The sequence below is a fragment of the Thalassophryne amazonica genome, chromosome 8 (genome assembly GCF_902500255.1).
Source record: "Thalassophryne amazonica chromosome 8, fThaAma1.1, whole genome shotgun sequence".
Classification (NCBI taxonomy): Eukaryota; Metazoa; Chordata; class Actinopteri; order Batrachoidiformes; family Batrachoididae; genus Thalassophryne; species Thalassophryne amazonica.
This window is the reverse complement of record NC_047110.1, coordinates 61,039,795-61,064,978: the sequence shown is the minus strand read 5'-3', so window position 1 is coordinate 61,064,978 and position 25,184 is coordinate 61,039,795. Positions and strand designations below refer to the sequence as shown.

At 41.6% G+C, this 25,184-nt stretch overlaps 1 protein-coding gene across 1 annotated transcript in view; it reads right to left on the bottom strand.

Moving 5' to 3' along the window:
• stra6 (signaling receptor and transporter of retinol STRA6) overlaps positions 1 to 25,184 on the bottom strand; it is a 77,082-nt gene that overhangs the window by 16,172 nt on the left and 35,726 nt on the right. The window contains exons 7-12 of the mRNA XM_034176440.1: positions 19,289 to 19,414; positions 18,527 to 18,594; positions 18,102 to 18,181; positions 17,948 to 18,009; positions 15,419 to 15,581; positions 13,120 to 13,195 (exon numbers count right to left, since the gene is read on the bottom strand). Coding sequence (XP_034032331.1) covers positions 13,120 to 13,195; positions 15,419 to 15,581; positions 17,948 to 18,009; positions 18,102 to 18,181; positions 18,527 to 18,594; positions 19,289 to 19,414 — 575 coding nt within the window. The remainder of the gene's footprint in view (positions 1 to 13,119; positions 13,196 to 15,418; positions 15,582 to 17,947; positions 18,010 to 18,101; positions 18,182 to 18,526; positions 18,595 to 19,288; positions 19,415 to 25,184) is intronic.

Sequence of the window (25,184 nt, the reverse complement as noted above, 5' to 3'; positions counted from 1 at the left end):
CCAATTACAGACCCCCCTGTGGCCGGTACTATTTGTTCACACTGTATGCCTGCTGCTGGCAGGGTGTGACAGACGGTAATGTTCCATGCTGTTTTGGCCGGTTTGTATTCTTGCTGCTTTTGCATACACTGTATGTGGTGTTTTGGCTGGGTCGTCCCTACCTGCCAATCGCTTATGTATTGTGCTACTAAGCCTTTAGCTATACAGAATGGGTGTATCATCCCTTTCTCTATTTTAATCATAGGTGGAACGGTTCCTTCTGTACTTAGAGACACTGGACAAAGTTTACTGTCGGCAGCATATTTTTCATCACCTACTGCCATTTTCATAACACATTGTGTATAGCATTCTGCTTGGTCTGAGTTATGTTGGGGGCTCCTATAACAGTTGTTGATATCAGGTAGGGGTTTAGCCTGAGGTATCACACCTTTCCGGTGACAGGCTATGCAAGGCTTTTCACTGATCTGCCTAGCCGAAAATTTCAACCATTGGTAAAATAAATTGGTCTTCAACCCTTGTGTACGGGCTAGGTCTGTACTGGGATCCCATCTCCCTAAGTGACTGCTTGTTTCTAGGCTTCTAATTGTCCTCTTTTTCCTTCGTTTGATTTTTACCCATTTTGTGGCTTCATGTACTGTAACAGTTACGTCTTGCTTGGTTTCCCTGCATCCTCTTTTATCACAAATTACCTCTATGTTGAGTGTTCCCTCCTCTTCACATTTGATGCTAATGGCTTCGCCTAATATGTAATCCCCCAGCTTTCCCTGTATTCCTATGTTCTTGTAGGCTTTTGATTTAATGTATACCAAATTATATGTTTTTCCTGTGTTTAGAATGCCTTGTTTAGCTGCTATTGCGGCCATGGCCACGGCACAGTCCGTTGTATGTTTTGGACGTCTATGTTCTCCCATACTAACCACCAGTAGTATTGTCAATCCCTTAAATAATTCCTTAATCATTGTTCTGGTGACTGTTGAGATGTACTACTAGATGTGCTACTGAGTGAGCCGTCACTAGATGAGCTGTCACTAGGGATGTGTGGTGTATCTGTGCTTTGTCTGGGTTGTACTTCCTGCGGTTCTTCTGTCGGTAAATCTACTGAGTTGCTGTCCGAGTCTGATGTCTCCTGTGGCCTGTCTATCTGTCGGTCTGTATTTCTGTCTGTCTGTTGGCCTGCATCTCCAGTTGTTTCTGAGTCTGCATCTGAGTCTGTCGCTGCTCTATCTGGCAGGGATCCACTACTCTCTGAAGCTGTGCGTCGTCTTTGTTCAATCAGTCTCTGTGAGCGCCTTGGCCGGTGTTCGCCTGGCTGCAGGGAGGCGTGGCCTTCCCTCGGTGCTTCTTCTGGCTGCAGGGAGGCGTGGCCGTCCCTCGGTGCTGCTGTAGGGTCTCTGGCTTCTCTTGCTTCCCCCCTTGGCCCGGCGGCTCTGCCAAGACGAGCTTGCCGAGGCCGCAGGGGCGCTGGGCCACCAACCCTACAGCAGTGGTTTAAATGAAACCAAGTGTCCTTACCGTCTACTTTGACTGCTGTACGTGAGGCAAGAATAACTTTAAAAGGACCTTCTCGGCGGGGCCTGTCCCACTTCTTTTTGAACACTTTGACGTAAACCAGATCACCAGGCTGGATGCTCTGATTTTCGAGTGGAATCTCTGCTTCTCTGTCTTCTGTAGCACCTTTGACCTGCAAAAAGATAGTTTTGTGTATTTGGGTTAACTGTCTCAGATAATTATGCCATTCGTCTTGTAGCTGCTCCAGCGATGGTCCTTCGTAGGGTCCTCTCAGGTATGGAATAGGCATCGGCCGACCTGTAAGAGCTTCAAATGGTGTCAAATGGGTTAGTCAGTTAGTTTGTGAGCGCATTGACAATAAAGCAAGCGGCAATGCATCCAGCCAGGTTAGTTTGCCATTGCTGTCTGCTATGATTTTTGCTAGTTTGTTCTTTAAAATGCCATTAGCCCGTTCCACCGCCCCATTTGATTGAGGGTGATAAACACACCCAAACTTCTGTTTGATACCCAATTGTTTGAATGTTTCTTGTGTAACCTTGGCTACAAAAGCCCTACCGTTGTCAGATGAGATGGTATCTGGAATGCCAAATCTTGGAAAGACATCTCGGCACAAGAATTTGGCTACCGTTTTATGGTCTTGATTTGCAGAGGCTACTGCCTCAATCCATTGGCTGAATCTGCATATCACTACCAAAACATATCTCATTCGTTTAACTCGGTTTTCAGCTCCCATGTCTATGAAATCCATCATAAGATGTCTGAATGGCCCATCAGGGACCGGAATGTGGGCTAAAGGGGCTGTGAATGATTTACGGACATTGTACTGTGCACATACCTCACACTCATTCAACAAACGGTCCACTGTAGCTGCCATATATGGTGACCACCAGACAGCTTTTAGTTTGTCCATGACTACTGCACCACAGCTTGTCCGCTGGCCCCTAACTACGTGTCTCAATAGCGCCTCGTTTAACCCACATTCGTTTTTCTTCTCCACTGGCCCTACTTTGAGCCACTATCAGTGTGTCAAGTGAAACCAGTGGGGCACAATCTTGGATGGTTAGCAGGGGAAACATATTTTCTCCTTGTGCTCCTTTGCGAGTTGCGTCATCTGCTAGGTTGTTACCTTGAGCTATGATGTTATTATTCTTTTGATGACCTGCACATTTAATGATGGCTACCTCAGACGGTAATTGGAGAGCTTGTAACAGTTGGGAAATCACTTCTCCATGAGTGACAGGGGTGCCATCTGCTCTCAGGAATCCCCTTTGTTTCCAAATGTTTGCATGTACATGACATACGCCATAAGCGTAGGCTGAGTCTGTGTAGATATTAACACGTTGATCTTTAGCTATCTGGCAAGCCATAGTTAAGGCTTTGATTTCTGCCAGTTGGGCTGAGCAAGGCTGATCAATTCCTTGGGACTCCAGTAATTCAAAGGTCTCGCCATCTGTGTTTAGTTTAACAATCCCCATACCCGCATGCAATCCCACGGCATCCCGAAAGCATGAGCCGTCCACGAACAGGGTTAGATCTGCATCTATGGCGTGATTATACAAATGTTCTCTGGCTCTCAAAAATTTCTCTGTCTCTGCCACACAGTTATGTGGAGTACCATCTAACGGTGTGGTCAATTTGGTGGCAGGATTCACCGTGTGACAACGTTGTATTGTTATTTCTGGAGCGGACAACACAACTTCATATCCAGTGCGTCTAGCTTGTGTTAAGACAAAACGTTGACTGGTTAGCAGGGCATGTGACTGATGCGACGTGTACAACGTTACTGCATGTCCCATGATTATGGATGATGCTTTTTGAAATGCAAAGGCAGCTGCTGCTAGACCCTGATAGCATGGTGGCAATCCTGTTTCAATGTTGTCAAGCTTTGTACTATAATAGGCCAATGGTTGTTTTCCTTCATTTGTTTCCTGCATTAGTACAGCACAAGCATATCCAGCTTTTTCAGTAACATACAAATGGAAAGGTTTCCCATAATCTGGGTTACCTAACGCGGAAGCAGATTGCATGTCTGTTTTCAGGGCCTCAAAAGCTCCCGTTGCCTCATCTGTCCAGACGAGGAGAGCTGCATTGCTTGTTTGCCCCACTGCTCTAATCATGGCACGCAAAGGTGCAGTTTTTATAGCATAATCACAAATCCACGGCCGACTGTACCCTGCCATCCCAAGGAATGAAAGCATCTGTCTCACTGTTTGGGGTTTGGGAGCCTTGATTATAGCCTCCACTTGGCTTGGGGCTATACATCGCGTGGTCCCACACAACTGTCTTCCCAAGTATTCTACTTGTTGTTTGCAGAACTGCAATTTGTCCTTACTTACTTTATGACCTCCATCTGCCAATGCATGCAATACAATTAATGAATCTTTTTCACACTGTTCTTGAGTCTCTGATGCAATAAGGAGATCATCCATATATTGCACCAATGTACTGGGTATGTCAAGGTGTTGTAAATCTTCAGCCAGGACTTTGTTAAAGATGGCTGGGGACAGGTTCAGTCCCTGAGGTAGCCGTGTATACGTTAGCTGTTGTCCCAGAAATGTGAATGCAAACAAATGTTGTGAGTCTGGGTGCACAGGCACACTGAAATAGGCTGAACACAGATCGATTACTGTGTACCATTTTGCTCCAGCAGGGATGCTTGATAGTATAGTATGCAGATCAGGTACTATAGGTGCATCCATTTCTATTATTGCATTGATAGGACGCAGATCATGTACCAGCCGATACTCTTTGGTATTGTTTTTAGGGATAGGATAGATAGGAGTATTGCATGGGCTTGCAGTTTTTATTAAAACTCCAGCTGCCATTAGTCCCTTAATTACTGGTTTTATGCCTTCAATAGCCTGAGGTTTTAATGGATACTGCCTTTGGTGAGGCAGTTTTGCTCCCGGTTTTACTTTTATTTTTACTGGTAAGGCTGTTTTTACTAGTCCTACATCCGTTTTGCTTTTGGACCACACCACTGGTGGTATTTGCTCTAACAATTTCTCTTGTTGGGCCGATAACACCATCTGTCCCTCTGGTCTAGGATTGAGCTCCACTTTTTGAGCTATAGCCTCATCATTTACTTTTAAATAAATTCGTATAAACTGCTGGTCTTTTGACAGATGTACTTGTGGACTTTCCATGTTTTGCCATTCTTCAACTTCTGAGGCTGTCTTTACCATTGGACCTAGGTCATGGGATTCGTACTTTTCTGAGACTAAAAGGGTCACATGAGGCGTGGCATTCGGCACTTGATACCATTGTTGTTCAGCTGAAGTTAGCTTGACAGAAGCTGCGGCCCCTTGGGGGCCTAAATAAATTTCTGTGGTGGTTATGTGAAACAGCCGTTGATTCATCAATGCATCCCAGCAGCATGCATAGTCAGTTTGTTCTTGTTTGGCATCGAACATCAGGGTGACATGTAAAGGTAAACTAGGTGTATATACTGCTAGTGTTGTTCTGCCCAGGGCTTCCATTTTTCCCATTCCAGTTGGAGATTTGAATTTTCTGGTTGTAACTTCAGCCAGTATACCATGGGTTGCACAGGTCGGACCTTGTTTTCCATGTCCATAAGCACCATAATGTTGGTGAGTGCTTCGTCAGGAAAGTGTATTTGCAGTCCTTGATGGGTACACACTATCTGGGTTTGTAGCTTACATAAAATGTCTCTTCCCAGCAAATTCACAGGTGTATTTTGTGAGTATAACAGGGGTGCTTCAATTGTTTTTCCTGCAATCGTTACAGGAAGTGGGCGTGTAAAAGGTATTATTTGAGTTTTCCCAGAGAAGCCGATGGTCTTAATTACAGACCCAGAGAGGGGGAGATGAGCGCCCATTTTCCCTATGCAAGAGTATGTTGCCCCTGTATCCACCATGAAAGGGAAATCTCTGTTTTGTATATTAACGGTGACGGTTGGCTCTTCCTTAGGTATCATCGAAATAGCCAATGCCACCGTTTCCCCCTCTGTCTTCTCTAGGCCCCCCTATTGCCAATAGGCAGAGGGTCCAACCCAAGGTCGGGCCGGACAATTTCTCATTCGATGTCCAGGTTGTCCACAGCTCCAACACTCATTAGAGGGTTGATCCCCTATTGGGGGTGTTGATCCCATAGGCGGTCCCGCTTGACTGTTCCTGGGAGTTGAGTTCTGGAATCTGCTTCCAAATGAAGGTTGGCGAGATCCTCTTCGCCACCCTCCTCTTTGACCTTGAAAGTTCCGTGACTCTCCTCTCCACCCATGACTGTAGGTGGGTCCATTTCCGGGTGTGCCAGTGCTATGGTAGTGATAGTGATGCTCCACTGGTGCTGAGACTTCTCCTGTAGGAGTGCTTCCTGCTGCTCCTTGGGGGCTCTGTGTGGCTGTTACCACAGGTGCCTGTATGGTGGCAGCAGTGTTTGCCGTAGGGCCCGTGCTTGCCGGCTCAGAAGGAACAGGGGTCATCATTGGTGCCTGGGTCTTTGTTTTTTCTTTCTTGCCTTTGGTTAGTTCTCCCAACTGCATCTGCACCAATTTTTTCATCAGGGATTTTGCTGCATCTTCTTCTTTTTGTTTTTCTTTCTTGTAGATTTCAAGATGGTGACAAATATGCTCAGAGTATAAAGCCCAATTCATTTTTGATAGTCCCAAGACTCCATCTAGGGCTTTCTGAACCTCATCTGGTAGAGCCTTTTTTACAGTTATTTTAAACAGGATTTCAGTTGCTGGAGAATGGTTCCATGCATTTCCTGTTTCCTCCGCCCATCTCTTCTGGAATCGGTGCAGGAATTTCTTTGGGCACTCTTCAGGTGTCCACTCCTCATCATCCAATTTAGAGGGATCCAAGACCTCAGGGTACTTTCTTCTCAGTCCTTCCCACATGGAGTTTCTATAGCGATTAAAGGGGACTTCATCATGTTGATTAGTGCCCATCATCTGTGTTAGTCCAACCTTTCCTGCTAATTCTTCAGTGTCATGTTTTCTCATTACATGCATTAGCAAGGCTTTTATGTCACCTAAAGACAAGGTTACCCCTGCAGTGCCTTCTTCTAAGGCAGTTATCCATCTCCCAGCTCCTTGGGTGATGTCTGGCAGCCTGTTGGCCAGCCCCACCATGTCTGTCCAGCTCCATGGGGTATACACATGATGACCATTTCTAACCACCAATGGGCATATGAGGTCTTCGTCCTCCTCTTCTTCTGTGGGGGCTCCATACTGTCTTCCAGATCGAGTGCGACTGACTGGTTCCAGGCAGTCTATCCAGTTGGTTATATCCTGTTCTAAAGCTGCTATGTCTTTGGCTACACATTGTTGTCTTTGCCTGAGTTGGGCCTCTTTTGCACTCTCAATGACGATCTCACCAGAAATTTTTCGGGTGGGTGGCTCTATAATGTGATTCCCTTGATTGGGCGTCGATTGTTGTAATATTCTTCTTTCCTCGGCGTCCCTATGTCTTTGTATTCTTTCCTTCGCTAGCCGAAGCTGCTCAGCTAGTTCTTCATTATCTCTTCTGGCCAGATCCAGTGTGTCACAGAAGCTCTTGTGCCACTCTTCGGAGCCTCTATAGCCTGTGAAGGTCCAGTCGGCTGACTTATGGTGGGAGGGGACGGTTTTCAGTGGACCTCGATGTGCAGGCGGAGCCTTCAGGTCTCTCTCTTTATCCTCGTCTGCCTCCGTGTCACTGTTATTTGTGGCCCCCCCTGCTGGTCGTGGTGAGCGACCACTTACTTTCGGACTTGGAGACCTTGTATGATCCATTTGACAGACTGAGGACCTGTCTCCTTGTGGCTCTCGAGCTTTTAGTGTCAGTGTGAATTTGCCCTCCACATCCATGCCTTGGTCCTCTTCACGAGTTTCTAATACAAATTGTCCAGCTGTCCTTCCCATATCATGACGTTTATATGGGGGTGGCTCTGCTTCCCAGCTCGGTGCACTGGCTTTAGTCTCTTTGGATCTTTCCTCTGTCATTTTTCCTCTTTTCTGCTGTAGCCTCTGTGCTTCCTGCTTGAACAAGGCCAAGACTTCTTTTTCGTCAATGCGTTTTTTTGTTGTTATTCACGTTCTTCTGCTGATCTTTAATTTCTTTTTTCTGTATTTCTACCGCAACTGCTTCACACATCACCGGATCAAATGATCCCTCCAAAGGCCATTGCCTGCCCCCATGTGACCTTTTGTGCCACTTTCTCATACATTGGTTGGCCTTAGTGCATTTTCCTGGATATTTTCTTAGTACTAAGTCTAGCGGGGTACTTTCCCGACCTTGACCTTGAGAGTTACCCATGTAACCCTGACAAACGCTATGTGAGGTGTTTCTATGGTGTTCTGGTAGTCCCTCAGGGGCTGTCCTGATCCAGACCAATAACTTGCCGGCTGTAACACCTGTTTTGTATTTTAAACCCTTAAAAGGATTAAATTTCCAACTGTTTTGCCCGTCTTCTTTTTCTTTAACTAAATATGAAAATTTACCTGTTTCCCACCGAACCTTCCTTGGGACCACAGTCAGAGCCAACCTAGGAAACAGTTCTTCACCTGGATCGGTTGGCAGTGTTATTAAATGATTTAATGGTATGCTAATTTCTTTATTAGGATCAGCACAAAGCAGCTCCAGCCACGGGGTTAAACCCTGATGCCACAGACGTCTTATCAGCAGCTCCCAATTAATTAGAGGGAATTGTTCTTTCTTTTGCTTCAGATTGATTACCTTAGTAATCTGCCATAATTTCTGATTGATCTCTTGTTCGTCCTGCCAATGTTCTGCTCCTACACTGTCAAAATAGGTCCTTTCCAGCCAAAAATGTGTCCTGATTCCCTGGGTTTCGATGTCTCCGTCAGTCAAGTAATGTTCTGGATGTATTATTTCATCATCACTTAAGTCTCCCATCAAAGACTGTCCCAAGCATTGATCAGTCTGTCAGCTTTTTCACTATAATCTAAGCTTTAACTCTTTTGATTTATAACCAACTTTATTTATTTAATCCTCTTACAACCCTAATACTTCCTAATGTCTTTGCTCCCGACTTTCTATTTTCCTTCTAATTTTTTAACTTTCTGCTTCTTGTCTTTTTCTGCTATGTTTGTTTATTAGTTTTCTTTCTTTGAAATAATATCTACCTTCTCTGTATTTACATAGCAGTCTCTTCTCCTGTCTTTTTCTTCACTGTCTCTGTTTCACACTTTCCTCTCTGCCTGTCATGCACCTCCCAAGTCCTTCTGTTGGGTCTAAACGCCTCCTCCTTCTCGTACTCTTTACATTAATCTTGTATGTCAGCCAGCCTGCAAGCCCTCACAGCTTTGCCTGCAACTCCCCGCTTACTCTCCGCTCTCCAACACACCAATCTTCAAAAGCTTTATACACAAAAATTATTAAAAACAACTTTCTATATATCTCTATCTAGATTTCTGCCACTTTTCACTCCGTGGCTTTAAACAACCCCTTTTTAATCACTTAACACCAATGTGTTCTGTTTAAGTATGTATCTCTTCTTCACGTTAGACAGCTTCTCCGGCGCTGCCAGCAACTCGTATATGTTATTTATTTATTTTTTCTTAACAAGCTACTCTTTGAGCGCACAATATTTCATTTACTTCTACGCCTTACCGCGCCTCGCGTGCGTATCCTGTGCCTTTCTGCACTTTCTTCTACTTTTTTTTTCACTTACTGAGCTCCTCGTGAGCTTAATGTGCCTTTGCACTGAAAATACTCTCTTTTTCTTTTCTTATAAAAAAAAATCATATTACTGTGTACTTAATTACTTATTCTTCTCCCACGCCCCACAAGCGTGTATTTGGTGCCTTACTGCACTATTTTCTGCTTCATTAATTCTCATGTATTCTGCACTAACTCTCTATTTATTTATTTATTTTTTATAGTTTTTCTCTTTTCTTAAAAAATGACGTCCTTTATTAGGCTCTTTTACTTACTGTCAGCTGTGCTACTTTGCACTTTTCTCTTTAAATCTCTTTATCATGTACGGTATTTCTACTGCGCCCCCTCAGGCGCTTATCTTGTGCTTCCTCTTAGTCCAGGTTCTTTTGGGTAAGAGGCAATTAAAAATATCACCTGTCAACTTGGGCGGAAATCCCGACTCACTCCTCCAGATCGTGCAGAAGTTATAAAAGGTTTCTGCTTACCTTTTAGTCGTGATCACTGTTATTTACGGTCTGGAGGGATGAGCTGGACTGCCCCAGGCTGCCGGAATGCCCCTGGACCCTCCTGGCTGGCTCGCCAAGTTCTGTCGTGGTTCGTCTTTCGTCTTCTCGGGATGTCGTCTTTTAGATAACACAAACTAATTGCAAGTGATATGCTAGAAAAGGACACAACACTTTAGAATAATTCAGCCTTAAGCAAGATAAAATGCACAGAGTTTTTAAGTTTATTTAAGCCTCCGACACAGAGCTTAGACAAACTGAGTCCTCTAGAGAGACTGAATATGTGACAACCGCGCTCATCTATTTATTGGAGACCCGCGGGCATCGCTCCTCCTTCGACTTTTTAATTTATTTTATTCCCAAGACATGGTTTTGTATTGGAAGCGTCCTCTAGTGTTAAGCAGGTGTTAGGCCATTATTTCAATGTGACAAACGCTCCCATTAAAACGTGAAGGATTTACAACTGATTTTTTTAAAAGACCTTCAGCCACAGGTGCAGCTGGCCTGAGGCCCCCCCGCACGTGGCCTCAGCCACAGGTGCAGCTGGCCCGAGGCCCCTGCACGTGGCCTGCGGGAAAGCACCTAAAAGGCCTTGGAAAGCCCCTGACAGACCGAATGACTAATAGAGCCCTTTTTTTTGGGTTGAACACCTGCTAGTTCAGCCAGAGGACATACAGTTCAAATCAGGACACTTGATAGTTCATCACAGTTCAAATATGGACCTAAAAATTCTTCTACAAACTGTTGTTTTGTTATTTAGCTTTCTTTATTTGTTTTGGTATTAACTAATTATTTTACTTAAGGACTGTTTTCTTAGTTTCATATACTTTTAGTCTGTTATTTGTTGGAATGTGCATGTCGAACTGTCTTGAACCAGTTTTACCACTCAGAACAAAGAGATTCAGGTTACAACATAAATCATATGTCCCGTTATCGTGCAGGTCATGAGCAGGGGGTGGGACCTCCCTCGAATACCCACGGTGACCAATAAGGGAAGGATTTTGTGAAATAAGGTCCACCTTTGTCACGCCTATGTTGTGCTTTATAAAAACCGTTTGTGTCCATTGTTCGGGGCTCTGAATGGATGGATCTCCTGGATGAGAGAATTTCTTCAGAATCCAGGTCTGATTTTCACTGTGATTTTGAATAAATTTAAAAGTGCGAAATAGTTCGAGGTTGCACTTTGTGAGGGACTGCATTACAGTAAGATCCGGGGGAAAGTAACAGTGTGTAATCTCTGCAACCTGCAGATGTGTGCATGTTAATTTCCTGGCGCACATGCACAGGTCAGTACAAGATGGTTGCTTAGTTTGTAGTTCATTCGCTTCAAACATGTTCAGACATAAAGTTGTCTTCTTTGTTGAAATACAACAGAAACATGGCAATGCAAAGCAGGGACAAAGTAAATGAAAGTTTTCTGTGAATATTTATTGAAGTTCTGGATCCACACATGAAGAGGACTGAGTGCACTGAAAAAAAAAGTCTATTGGAAAGACAACAGGCTAATGCATGGCATTGTTAGAAGGATGCAGTTATGACTTTGACAATGCCAAGCAGGGCTCCTGTGGACTCGACCATGTTTGTGCTTTCTAAGCATTTTATTATAAATGTCTAAGATAATATGGCTTGCTGTGCAGTTAGTTGTACTAACAGACCATGTGGAAAGAAGTCTGTGCTCCTGTATTTACGAGTGATATTTTAATATGATTTAGATTTACATGATAGCATCATTAGCACTGATTAGCAGGTACCCATAACTTAGCTTAGACATTAGTGCTGCTGTTACTACATGGCAACTGAGGCAACATGTAGGAAATCATTTTTCATACCTGCTCCCAAGCTACTTGTTATGAAAATCACCTACCATTCTGCAAAAACATGTATAAATAAAATACCTGAACTAAGATTAGGCTATCAGCTTTAGCATTTTTGTTAAGGGGGGCATGTTGGGGCTTCATTTGCACTTGTTTGCAATTTGCATTTGTCTTGCCAACGGTCCATCGCTTAACTCACTTATGCATTGGCCAGGAGTTAGGTGGAATCAGGCACTGCCATGATGCCAACATCTGAGCTTCAAACTGCCCCATTTCAGCTTCAAACCAATGCTTTAGAAAACCATCTTAGATCACAGTCTCTGGTAGTGCAGCAGATAACAGCATATTTGCAGACGACTTCTTCAAATCTGGATACAAGCACCAAAGTTTGACTGGTACATATTTTAGAAAAATAACGTTAGCCATTTGAATTTTCAATAGGAGAATTGAAGAACAATGCATAGGGGTAAAAAAAAAATAAAAATGTTCCAATCATATTGAAAGCTATACCACATTATGTGTCTGATCACAATGATTCCAAAAAGGTATAGTTTGGACTATCTGTGACTGAATGTTCTGGAGTTATGGGGTAAAAACAACAAGCATGGCGACAAAGGTCACTTTCAGTTTGTACAGGAGTCAAAAGTTAAAGTTGCTCCAATTATGGTAAACCATGATGCAAATTATTGGTTGAGTTAGTAGGGTTTTAAAAAGGAGTAGTTTGCACCATATGTCATGCTTAGTTATCATGTTATGGGGTAACATATGTCACATGTCATAGAATCCAATGGACGTCAACATTGTTTGACCTTTACTTTGGAGACCAAACATTCAACACAGTCAGAACTATTCCATTTGTTAATCCTATTAGTTCAACCAATAATTTGCACCATGTTTTACCAAAACTGGAGCAACTTTAACTTTTGACCCCTGTACAAACTGAACCTGACCTTTGTCACCATTCTTGCTGTTTATAACCCCATAACTCCAGAACATTCAGTCACAGATAGCCCAAACTATACCTTTTTGGAATTATTGTCATCAGATACGTAATGTGGTATCACTTTCAATATGATTGGAACATTTTTTTAATTTGGACCCTGTGCAATTCTTCAATTGACCCCTATTTGTCCCTTAATTCAAATGACTAAAGTTATTTTTCTACAATATGTACCAAAAGGTATACACAGTCAGATTTTGGTGCTTGTAACCGGATTTGAATGATTCTTACAGTTATCTGCTATACTATGGTGAGGTATTACATTTTTAAGTTGAGTAAACTCAAAAACATCTGTGTAGTTGCTTTTTTTTTAACCATACACAAGCAACCTAACTCAGCAATAATTGTACCACACAGTAATTTGAATGTGAATTTGCATGAGATTATGAATTGGTGTTAATTTGCATGTAATACAGTGAAATGTATTTAATGTGAATTTATTACTATGGTAATGGCACAATATGACACTTATTTTTAATAGACATTTTGAACTGCACCAAATAACTGAATATTATATCTGTGTGGATGATTGCTATTTTGTTATGCTATAACTACTCGAGTCAAAACAACAAGACTATAATGAAGAAAACTGAATGTAAAGAATGTTTTGAAGATTGAAAAAAAAAAATAATAGAAAGATCGCTATTATAATGGTCTGTGCTCACCCTTACCTATGCAGAACCATGGACCGCATAAGCATCACTAGGTTGATCAAACAAGACAGCGTCATCGCTGAGGTGTAGCACACTGCCAGAACATAAGCAGAATGCAAGATAATACAACATTGTCATACATTAGAACAACACATTAAATAATGAACAGCAGGCATAAGAGCATGAACAGTTAAGCTGATGTTACTGCTGTTTGTGAAACTGAAGACCTATGAATGAATGAATTTATTTGGCACACACAGGCCCAAAATAACAAAGTAAAATCACAAAAAAAAAAACCCACAATCCAATAACGCACCCATGTGCCTGAAAGGGTGTAGGCAGAAGCAAAAGCTTATTATACATATACCCATAATAACTAATACAAAATATAAATTAATCACTGAACTAAAATTTCAAAACACAAGCATGCAAACAGCAGTGCACCATGTACAAACCCAAAAACAAAACAAAATCGCTAAACCTAATTCATCATATCATAACAAGTAATTAATTGATTTTTGTAGAGCCTTTTAAAGTCAACTAAGTTACTGAGTGATTTTATGTTATCTGGGCACAAATTCCACATATTAACACCTTTAACAGAAACACAATGACTTTTTACAGTAGTTTGAATCTTTGATTTTTGAAATAATAATGTTCCTCGCAAATTATAACTGGAGGCCCTCATTTTGAACAAATCCTGAACATGTTGTGGTAAAAGTTTATTTTTACTTTAAACATAATTTGTATTATGCTATAATCAATCAGGTACCCAAATTTTAAAATGTGTAAACAGAGAAACAATGGATTTGTTGGTTCACTATATGGTTTATTACTAATAATTCTTATGGCTTTCTTTTGTAGTAAAAACACTGAATTTGTATTTGTTTTGTAGGTGGTTCCCCAAACTTCAATAGGTACAATACAATAGGTCATGTACGGAACAATTAATGAATGATATAAGGTAACTAATGAGTGTTGGGAGAGGAAGTCTTGTGCTTTATACAAAATGGCAATGGCTTTTGACATTTTTAATTTAACATACGAGGTCTATTAGAAAAGTATCCGACCTTATTATTTTTTTCAAAAACCATATGGATTTGAATCACATGTGATTGTGTCAGACAAGCTTGAACCCTGCTGTGCGCCATGCGGTGCTGCATGGCACACAGCAACGCCATGATGAAGCCTCATGGGACATGTTCTGGCATGTCCAGGCACATCCACAATTTCTCGGATAATCACTCGATGGAAAAACCACCGACAGCTGTCTGAATGCCATCTCAAAGCCATCCTGTGAGACCAAAATGGAGATGTTCCTTTGTCTCGCTCCATCAGCAAGTTGGTCGTGATGCGCAAAGCCTCCGCTCGGCTTTCCATGACAAAATCTCTTGTTAAAAGTGAAATCTGACGGAAAATAGCTGATGTCCAGCTCTTGTAATAACCAGAGAAAGCGCACACGACGGTCTCGGATCCACAGAGCCATCTGTTTAGAAATGATTCGGCGATTTGTGGCTCTCGATGGCAGCACGGAGCGCGGCGTGCCGAGCGTCCTTAAAGCCGTCCTTAAAGCTGTCCTTAAAGCTGTCCTTAAAGCTGCAGTAACAGTCCTTATTCTCTGTGAAGCCCGTAAAATTTTCACCAGATAAATTTTTCTAATGGTTTCCAGCTGCCAGTCTCTAACAGTTTCTGAAAAAATTCTGATGGAAAAAAAGCCCATATCATTCCGCCATTTCCTGACAATGAAAATCCGCCGAGGGGGTGGACCACTCCTCACTCAAAGCCTGCTCACAGGCGAATGACGCAACCAACAGCCGTGGAAAAACTCGCATGCGCACAAGGGTTCAAGCTTGTCTGACGCAATCACACGTGATTCAAATCCATATAGTTTTTGAAAAAATAAAAAGGTCGGTTTCTTTTCTAATAGACCTCGTAATTTATGTGTTTTTTTCAACAGAATTTATCGTCAATGAAAACCCCAAGAAATTTATTTTCATTTACAAATTCAATTTCAATATCAATATCAATATCGTGTACTAGTAAATTTCTATATAAATTCCTGGGTTTATTTCCAAATATGATACACTTTGTTTTACCAAAATAAAGCAATTAAACCATTGTTTGAACTTCTGTAGTTCCCTCTCCATCATGTCCAGAACCTGTCCCAAATGATCTCCACTACAAAACACAGTTGTGTCCTCAGCAAATAAAATACAACTCACAAACTTAGAAACCAAACATATGTCATTAATATATAAAAGAAACAACAAAGGCCCAAGGACTGACACATCATGCATGAGAAGATGCTGTCACCCACCTTCTGTACTCCATATGTAATAGACGACTATTCTGACCACTTCTTGTTTGTCTTTAGACAGCTCAATCCTGAAGCCAGCTAAAACATTGGCAAAATCTTCATCAACTCCTAAACGGGCAGTTTGCATTAATGGCATCACCAACATAATCAGAAGCAGTCCCATCTAAAAACAAGCAAACAAGCAAACATGAAATGAAATTAACAGAAATAAATCATTATTTGTCACTGGAAGGAAAAAAAAAAGACACTAAGGAATGTGGTAATACAATATACTCCACAGAAACTATGTAGTATCAGTACTGTCTGTTTATGGAGATTTTACTTTTTATTTCTAACTGCATTGGAAACTGATGTGAAAATTTGTAACACTTTCTCAAAGAGGAAAAAATATTCTTCAGAAATGTGAACTGCATTTTCAAGCAGTTTTATTTTACTAGAATGCTACAGTACATCATTCTAGGACATAATTTTCTTATATTAAATAATTTATTTACAGTAAAATAATTTAGAACTTTTTTATTTGAAGGATTTTGGGTCACTGTTTGTGCTAATTTTTAACAACGTTTGAATTTTTATACCATAACTGCACTGTATTTATTGTTTTAATGTTTTTTTTTTGGTTAAAAATACAATTTTTATAGATTTTTAATTATTAAACCATTCCATAGCATGGTATAGCATAATTTATACAGCGTCATAGTCGTCAAAATGTTTTAATAAAATATTTCCAGATAGAGTTACAGTTTTTCCTTTGATATCAAAACCTACATGGAGTACCATTGATTTTCATCTGTAATGGTGAAAACTGACAGTATAGGGACAGCACTAACCTGCAACGCTGTACAAGTACACACTGAATCAGAGTACTGTGGTACAAATATTTAGTTACTGAAGCATTGGATTATAAACATACATAGCATCTCCACAACACATAGAAAATTGCCAATTGAGCTGTTATCTAACTAAAAAAAACAGCATTTCTACATAATAACAGATAAACATTTAAGTTTTCCTCTCAAATATAGTACTGGGTGCTGTGAATAGTAGACTTACTTTTTGCACAGTATGATTTTTTTTTTTTGGTAGCATTTAACAATTTCCTAAAATCTGCTTGTACTGTAGACTGGATATTGTTAAAACTTCAGACACATCCAATACATCCAGGTGGGCATCCACGCTCATGGTGCTTGTCCATGCTAAAAACAAATGATGTGCAGTGCAAAGCACAGAGGGAAGTGCTTTTCCTACAATATGTTGTTGGCTGTCATTCTGCCTCATAAGAAGTGCTTCCCTCTTTGTTTTGCTGCAAATCATTTAATTCTAGCATGGACAAGCACCATGATCATCAGTTATGTGCATGCTTGATTATAACAAACACTGTCCAGCAGTGACCCTGTTCATGGAGATCACCTGCTTCAAGCAATAAGTACAGCAGGAACAGTTGGAAAACATGCTGGACAGGTGATCTGGAGGAGCAGGGTCAGTGACCCCTGACCTCTGATCCAGTCAAAACACGACTTAAGATTTCCAGATTTTAGATGCAAATACAGGATGTTCCAATGATGACGTTACAACATGGCTAAGACATGGACATGGCTAAGATTACTAGTGAGCAAAAAAGACATCAGTACAGTTGTCACTATTTATATGGTACAACATTCAGATATGCCTTAAATAAGTGGGTGACAGATGACAGTCTGATTGGCTTGAGTCATTTATCCTCACAACACATCTATCACTAACTAAGAGATAAAATGCAAGCGTGTATATAACAAATTAGTTGGACAGGTTCCAAATGCACTTACGAGGTCTGTCCATAAAGTATCGTACCTTTTTATTTATTTTTTTAAACTATATGGATTTGATTCATATGTTTTCACGTCAGACAAGCTTGAACCCTTGTGCGCATGCATGAGTTTTTCCTATCTGGCTTTTGTGAAAATTTTACGGGCTTCACAGAGAATAAGGTCTGGTAGTACAGCTTTAAGGACCCGCTTTAAGGACCCCTTTAAGGATGCTCACCGGACCACCGGACCATTTCTGAGCTGATGGCTCTGTGGATACGAGACCGTCGTGTGCTCTTTCTCTGGTTATCACAAGAGCTGGACATCAGCCATTTTCCGGCAGATTTCACTTTTAACAAGAGATTTTGTCATGGAAAGCCGCGCGGAGGCTTCGCGCATCACGACCGATTCGCTTTGGAAGCGAGACAAAGGAACACCTCCGTTTCGGCGTGTCAGAGGACAAGTTTGGACATGTCTATCTCGGCTTTCAATGCTTACCAGTCCAGTAAGTATCAGTGAAATTGTGGAGAGCTGGAAATGGTCCGGTGGCTTGTGCCGTGTCGTCGCAGCTCGGAGCGCGGCGCGCTGAGCGTCCTTAAAGGGGTCCTTAAAGCTGTACTACCAGACTTTATTCTCTGTGAAGCCCGTAAAATTTTCACCGAAAGCCAGATAAATTTTTCGAATAGTTTCCAGGTGCCAGTCTCTAACAGCTATAAAGCTATACAATGGTAGAGTTGTTCCTTACCTGATACAAGGATATAATAGACACCACAGCAGATATAGCCAACTTCAGTGGAAAGCGAAAAGCTGGTTAAAAATTAAATGAAACTTTAAATTGAGACAGAATATCAACACAGGAACACACAGAAAACAAGACCAAGATGGCATATACATATTACCTTCTTCTGGTGTATAAATGTATGACTTCACAGCATTAATAATTCTTTGATGGAGTCTAGGTGTATCTGCGATTGATTTGCTGGAGAGAAACACAAGTTTTAAAAGTTTAAAACCCAATATGTTCCACACAAAACAGAACACTGGCAAACTTCATTCACTGTATTCATAGGCAACTGTGTAAAAGACAACACTTTTTCAGTTTTGAATAAATCAAATGTTAAGAAAATATAACAAATATAACAGCACAGTCAAAAAAGATGCCAATAAACATAAAGTTAAGTATAGGCCAGCTATTTCCTAACATGCATTTCCAATGATGTCCAAAAGAAAATTAAGAACTTTTCTCATTGGCCAGTGAGTAAACCGTATTTTAGGTCTTTGACACAGATTGGATGTTTTTTCTTTCCAATAAATTAATTCTCACCTGATTTTGGCGGGTTCCTTCTGGAATATTTTCTTTACATATTCTTGGTAGTAGCTGCTGCTAAGATCCTAATGGCAAAAAGAACAGCAATTACTATGTCATTAATCAAAGAAACAAAATAATAACACTAAACATGTTAAAGGTAAGTATATTTTTAAAAAAATGTCATGGCTGAAGGAACTGTTTTTTAGAGATCACATGTTTTGGTTTTGACATTAAGCCTTCATTCTTGACCTCTCAGGATTCTGTAAATGTTGCTCAGAAACTAAGCCTCCTTATGATATTTATGCTGTCAGGTACGTTCCTCTGCGACCGCAGTTTGCGAGCGAGTCAGACTCTATGCAACTAGCTTGGTCATATGATTAGCATCAAATAAACACAGCATTGTGTCTCCTCTGTGGAAAAACAAGGCAACCTTTTCATAATCTGATCAAGAACATAACATAAACCAATTACGTTAAATCTCCTTAAAATGATTAGACTCGCAACATGCTGTGCTGAAGTTCACATTTCTCTCAGCCTGGACTCTATGATTAGTGTGCGGCTTAATATGGTTCCTCGTGGGCACACATTCAGAAGAAATGCAAGTCTTAATGAGGCTTTTTTACCTTTTAAATAGTTCAGGTTTATGTAAAATTACCAAAATAATCACTGTTGGAAGTTGTTTTCAGTTTGTTTCAAAAGTAGGACACAGCTGCCAGAGTTGGAGATGTACACCTGACCCAGAGATACCAGAGTAAGTGGTCTTTGACTAAATCTTACCTCAGCTGCATTGTTCTTTTTAGTGCCCTTGAAGCCTTTGAATAGGAGAAGTGGATACTGAAAACTAAGAAATGCCAAGCAAGCTACCTGAGGCAGGCTGGAGAAAAGAGCATAGTGTTTGTGTATCTGCAAAGACATAACAGAACACTTTAAATCATCTAGCAAATTTGTTTAAGACTTGTGTCATACAAAATTTTAACCTCACTACTACAAAACAAACTGAGAAGAGTAAAGACAGGGAGAAAATTAAAACATTTTAAATCCTTGTTAGTTACAGTACATCCAGAAAGTATTCACAGCGCTTTACTTTTTCCGCATTTTCGTGACATTCATTTTTTTGGTCAAACTTCCTATAATGACAATGTGAAAAAAGCTTTTTTGAGATTTTCTGCAAATTTATTAAAAAAAAACAAAAAAAAAAACAACTGAGAAATCCCATATACAAAAGTATTCACAGCCTTTGCCATGAAGCTCAAAACCGAGCTCAGGTACATCTTGTTTCCACTGATCAACCTTGATGTTTTGACAGCTTAATTGGAGTCCACCTGGGGTCAATTCAGTTGCTTGGACATGATTTGAAAAGGCACACACCGGTCTACATATAAGGTCCCACATTGACAGTGCATGTCAGAGCACAAACCAAGCATGAAGTCAAAGGAATTGTCTGTACACATCTGAGACACGATTTTCTCAAGGCACAAATCTGGGGAAGGATACAGAAACAATTCTGCTGCTTTGAAGGTCCCAATGAGCACAGTGGCCTCCATCATCCATAAATGGAAAAATTTTGACACACCAGGACCCTTCCTTGAGCCTGTTGCCCAGCTAAACTGAGCGAATTGGGAGAAGGGCCTTATTCAGGGAGGTGACCAAGAACCCAATAGTCACTCTTTCAGAGCTTCAACATTCCTCTGTGGAGAGAGGAGAACCTTCCAGGAGGACAACCATCTCTGCTGCAATCCACCAATCAGGCCTATATGGTAGAGTGGTCAGATGGAAGCTACTCCTTAGTAAAAGGCACATGGCAGCCCACCTGGAGTTTGCCAAAAGACACCTGAAGGACTCTCAGACCATGAGAACAAAATTCTCTGGTCTGATGAGACAAAGATTGAACTCTTTGGTGTGAATGTCAGGTGTCATGTGGGAGGAAACCAGGCACCATCCCTAGAGTGAAGCATGATGGTGGCAGCATCATACTGTGGGGATGTTTTTCAGTGGCACAAACTGGGAGACTAGTCAGGATTGAGGGAAAAATGAATGCAACAATGTACAGAGACATCCTGGATGAAAACCTGCTCCAGAGCACTCTTGATCTTTCACCAGGACAATGACCCTAAGCACCCAGCCAAGATATCAAACAAGTGGCTTCAGGACAACTCTGTGAGTGTCCTTGAGTGGCCCAGCCAGAGCCCAGACCTGAATCTGATTGAACATCTCTGGAGAGATCTGAAAATAGCTGTGCACCGACGCTCCCCATCCAACCTGATGGAGCTTGAGAGGTGCTGCAAAGAGGAAAGGGCAAAACTGCCTGAAGATAGGTGCGCTGTGGGAGTATGCCCTTTTATTAATTTAATTTATCATTAATATTGCATGTTTATGGTTTGTTTAGTTTGCTGTGCTTTATACTTTTTTGTATGTATTTTATTTTTGCTCTGTTCTGGGAATGTTGAGTTGTGTTCAGGCCACGCCCACTTTTCCCACGGACCACTGAGGAACAAGTGAGTACACCTGCTGCTAATTAGGAAATTAGTGGCAAGAGAGTAAAAGACAATGCGCAGGAGATGTGAGGGAGAGCAAGCAGAGGGGACATGTGTGTAGCTGTAGATGTACACGGGCAGCTCCGAGCGAGGGTTAAACCTGGGGTGCCAGAGGCTGGGGCAGAGGACGTGTCTGAGTGAGAGAAGCTGCTGAGGTCGACGAGTGGGAGATGAGACGGCGCGTGTGAGGAGTGCAGCCGAGAGGACGGGTCCGGAGAAATCAGACACAAGGCTTGTTGTGTGTGTACTGGGCGGCTCTCAATCAGCCGCCCAGACCCGGTAAGTGCCGCTGGCAAGGGGAGGGTTGTTCCATCAAAAGTTCCCTCAATACCCCCCCACTGGTAGCTCTGTTTCCTTGACAGGCCCACGGAAGTGGTAGAGGTGCAGCAGAAGGAAGTTACGGAGCCACGCTGCCCACGGAGCCAGATGGACACGCGAGATTTCGTCCTGGTGTATGTTTAGATATTTATTTGGTTTTAACCCTAACCTCCGCTATTTTTACTAAACACTTTAAGAATATTCAATTTGATGGTGGTCTGCAGACACCGAACCTTGTATTTTTTTTTTCCATTGTAATTAAATAGATTTAAACTTCTTATTTTCTTGGTTTTAATTCACTGCTCACCCCTGTTTTATGGAACCTGTGTTTTAAATTGGGTCCTAGCCCCTCGCTAGGTGGCGTTGTCGGCAACATTTTTATTATAATTTAAGTTTTAGAACATATTCTAATCCCCACTCAGCTACACCAAGCTTGTAGCATCATATTCAAGAAGACTTGAGGCTGTAATTGCTGCCAAAAGTGCATAAACAAAATACTGAGTAAAGGGTGTGAATACTTAGAATTTCTTAGGGCCCCTTCACACATAGTACGAATAAGTACAAATCAGAGCGAATCACAGCAAAGAGCTTATATGAGCGAACCACGAAAAAAATCAAGCCAACATCGAGAGCAGCTGCTGTGAAAAAAAAAAATACATGCCACCCACGGGATTCAAACCTGCAATTTACAAAAGCTCTCATTGCCAGCCAGAAACTTTACCACTGCGCTACCATCGCTGCCCTGTAAAAGGTGCAGAAAAATGCCTGAAATCAACAAGGAGATAGACGCATTAAAAAAAATAAAACCACATACCATAAAAACAACACTGCATTTTATTGCATCCCTCTTATCAAGCGAACAATACAAGTATAAACCATTTGTTCCTCTATAGATGACCCATGGTCACAGACGTACAGTCATGATATGACATGAATGGAGCGGTGTGCTCTTATGTCCACATCTACTGGCCTGGCGTGTTCAGCCGGCCCCGTGCGCATGTCCAGCCCGACACGCATGTCCTGTGAACGGTGTGCTGCAGGACAGACACGCATCATTTGAAACAGAGCTGACATGGGTGACATGACAATCAGATCGCCCACTGTGTGTTATGATCTGACGGTCTGTTTCACCTGGGGCAGCCTGTCAATGTGTGCGCCTTGCACTCGCTCGCTGCAGCCCATCACACCAGCGATATATGTTTTTATGTGTGTCCACATGAGGACAGCAAGCAGACACACGCGCATCACAGTGGACAGTTGTAAGTTCATATTCGTCCAAACACAGTACGTGTTCCCCAGCCATGATGCCCAGAACCAGAGATCTCAACAGCTGCGGCTGTCAGTGGCCACACCCTCTGTCAGTTCAGCGCAAACACCAACGTGTCACTCTGTGTCTTGTTATATCATCATTTCTTTTTAGTTATTTTTACTGCTATTTAGTTATTCCACCCCCATCCGCAACACATCTGCCACATGTGTTGCGGATGTGGGGGGGGGGGCAACACGCGCGATTCACACGCATGGCACATGTGTTGCAGGGGGAGCCGACACTCTGGCACACCACATGTGTGTTGCTGTTGTGCAACACCACACTTATGGGGGCACTTAGACAAATTTCACATCCAGCTCGACAGTGATCATCTGCTGACTGTTTTTGTGTTGATAGTGCGAATGGCCACATATTTTCAAAGTGTCTAGCGAGTGGTGTTAGATGTTTGTGTGTGTCACCTGGAATTTGGCCGACCCCTGCCGCAAGAGAGATTGAATGGGCTCTAACAGAGCACGCTCTGTTTTTCAGCCACTGGTATGCGCAAATAGTTGTAGCAACAGGTGTACGAGGCGTTAGATGCAGCTCTGATTTTACACGTATTGCATACGATTCCTGCTTCATGCACAATTCAGCCACATTCGTATTATGTGTGAAGAGACCCTTAGTTTTTCATTCATCATTCATTTTCATCAGGCTAAAAGACAACACACTCCACTGCCTGAGCCATAGTGTCCTAAGATGTGGGTATTGAACAGTTGTGATATTTCAGATATTTAGTTCTTGGATTGTTAAAAAGAGTCACAGTGCTGGTGTTCATTAGGGCACTGACAAATAAATGGCTGAAGGTGGAAAAAACATTAACTGAAAGAGTGGGGGTAATAAAGCTGAATTTTACTTGACTGCAGGTTTGGAATTAAAAGAAAACAGCTGTCAATTAATTAACATGATTGAAAAGTGACAGTTCTTTTATGTATATGATATGAATATGAGTGATTTTAATTTTAATCACCTTAAATAGTGTGGCATTTGAGAGGTTAATAATTTTCTGATTGATTTTTTTTTTTTTAATTTGGAGGCTTGTAAATACATTTACAATCATTGTTGCTTGTTTTTCCTAATGATTTTATTTCGATTTGTATTATTTTTAAACATTTTTACTCATTTTGATACTGTTTGCTGAATAAATTTCCAACTTTTCACTTACTTGATGCTATGCAATAAAGGCTATCAGGCCTGTAATTAAGAGTACAGTCTCCTGTCACGTTATTTGAACTTTCTGAAAGGGTTTTGAATCAAAATAATTAAAAACCTTGTTGATGTAAAATAAAATAGACTTTGGTGCTCATCCCATGGCACATGTGCAGGTTCTGTAGGGGTCTTTAGACCCTGAATAACAATACTTCCCTGGATAAGAAAGAATATTCATATCCCAAAAAATTCCAACACATTTAACAACAAGGCTTTCAGGAGAGTTCTGTCATGGGATTTTATACACAAATGTAGATATGGAGCAGTGCATTTGTGAATAAAATTGAAAATGGGAAGATCTCAGACAGATAGCTTGTTGGACTGAGTCTCTCTGCCCACAGCCTATATATTAATTGGAAACTTACTAAATAATAGTCTATACTCTATAATCCACCTTTCATAATGAGGGCTATAAAAATACAGCAGGCAAAACAACAGTCAGGCCAAAAGTAAGTGGTTTTGTGTAAATGTTAGTCTGGAGATGGACTGGTGATCTGTCTGGGGTGACCCAGCCTACCAACAAACATCAACAGGACAAGATGACACAAAGAGATGGATGACTGAGTAGGTGTTCAATTTTCCCAATTTTTTCCAAAAATATTCCCCTCATCAAACTTCATAATATAATGAACTCTCATGCCTCTTGGTCCTGTCTTCTACCTTCTAAACAGCTTGGGACTCCGACGAGGGCGGTCGTATCTCCTCCACTCTTCCTTATCTCTCTGCTTTTAACCTTCAAGTCCCTACTTCACCAGGCTGTGAATTCCTCAAAAACTATATTGGATTCTGGATCTATTGGATTAACCATGGAATTGATCAGCTGGTCTCTGAACGCTATTGACACCATTTTTTCTACAAGAAGGTCAGGATCGGGGGATCCTACCTGCCCAGATGGAACGTATCCTGCGGGCTATGTCCTCGACTCCTGGAGTTCCTGGCATGTGGCATGCTTGGCACCTTTCTCCATTGAGAATGTTGAGGATTTATTCATTTTTGGTCTCATGGCAGCAGGGCTGGTACTTTTTGGCTTATGTGCTGCCCTGATCTACTGGAAAATTGGCAAGACGGCGGCATCAAGAACCACGGGCCCTCGCTTGTCCGTCATGATTAACGAGGTTGGCAAGGCAGTGCATTCTCAGACTGCGTTGACTCTTGAACTCAGACGCAAATTGGATGACACCTTGGAGCTGATGCGTGCCTTGCAGTTGAAGCTGAAGGTTTCGGAGGCCGGTGAATATTCTTAATTCATAATTGGGACTATTCCTAATTCATAATTGGGATTTGGCTGTTCAAGTGGAACTGT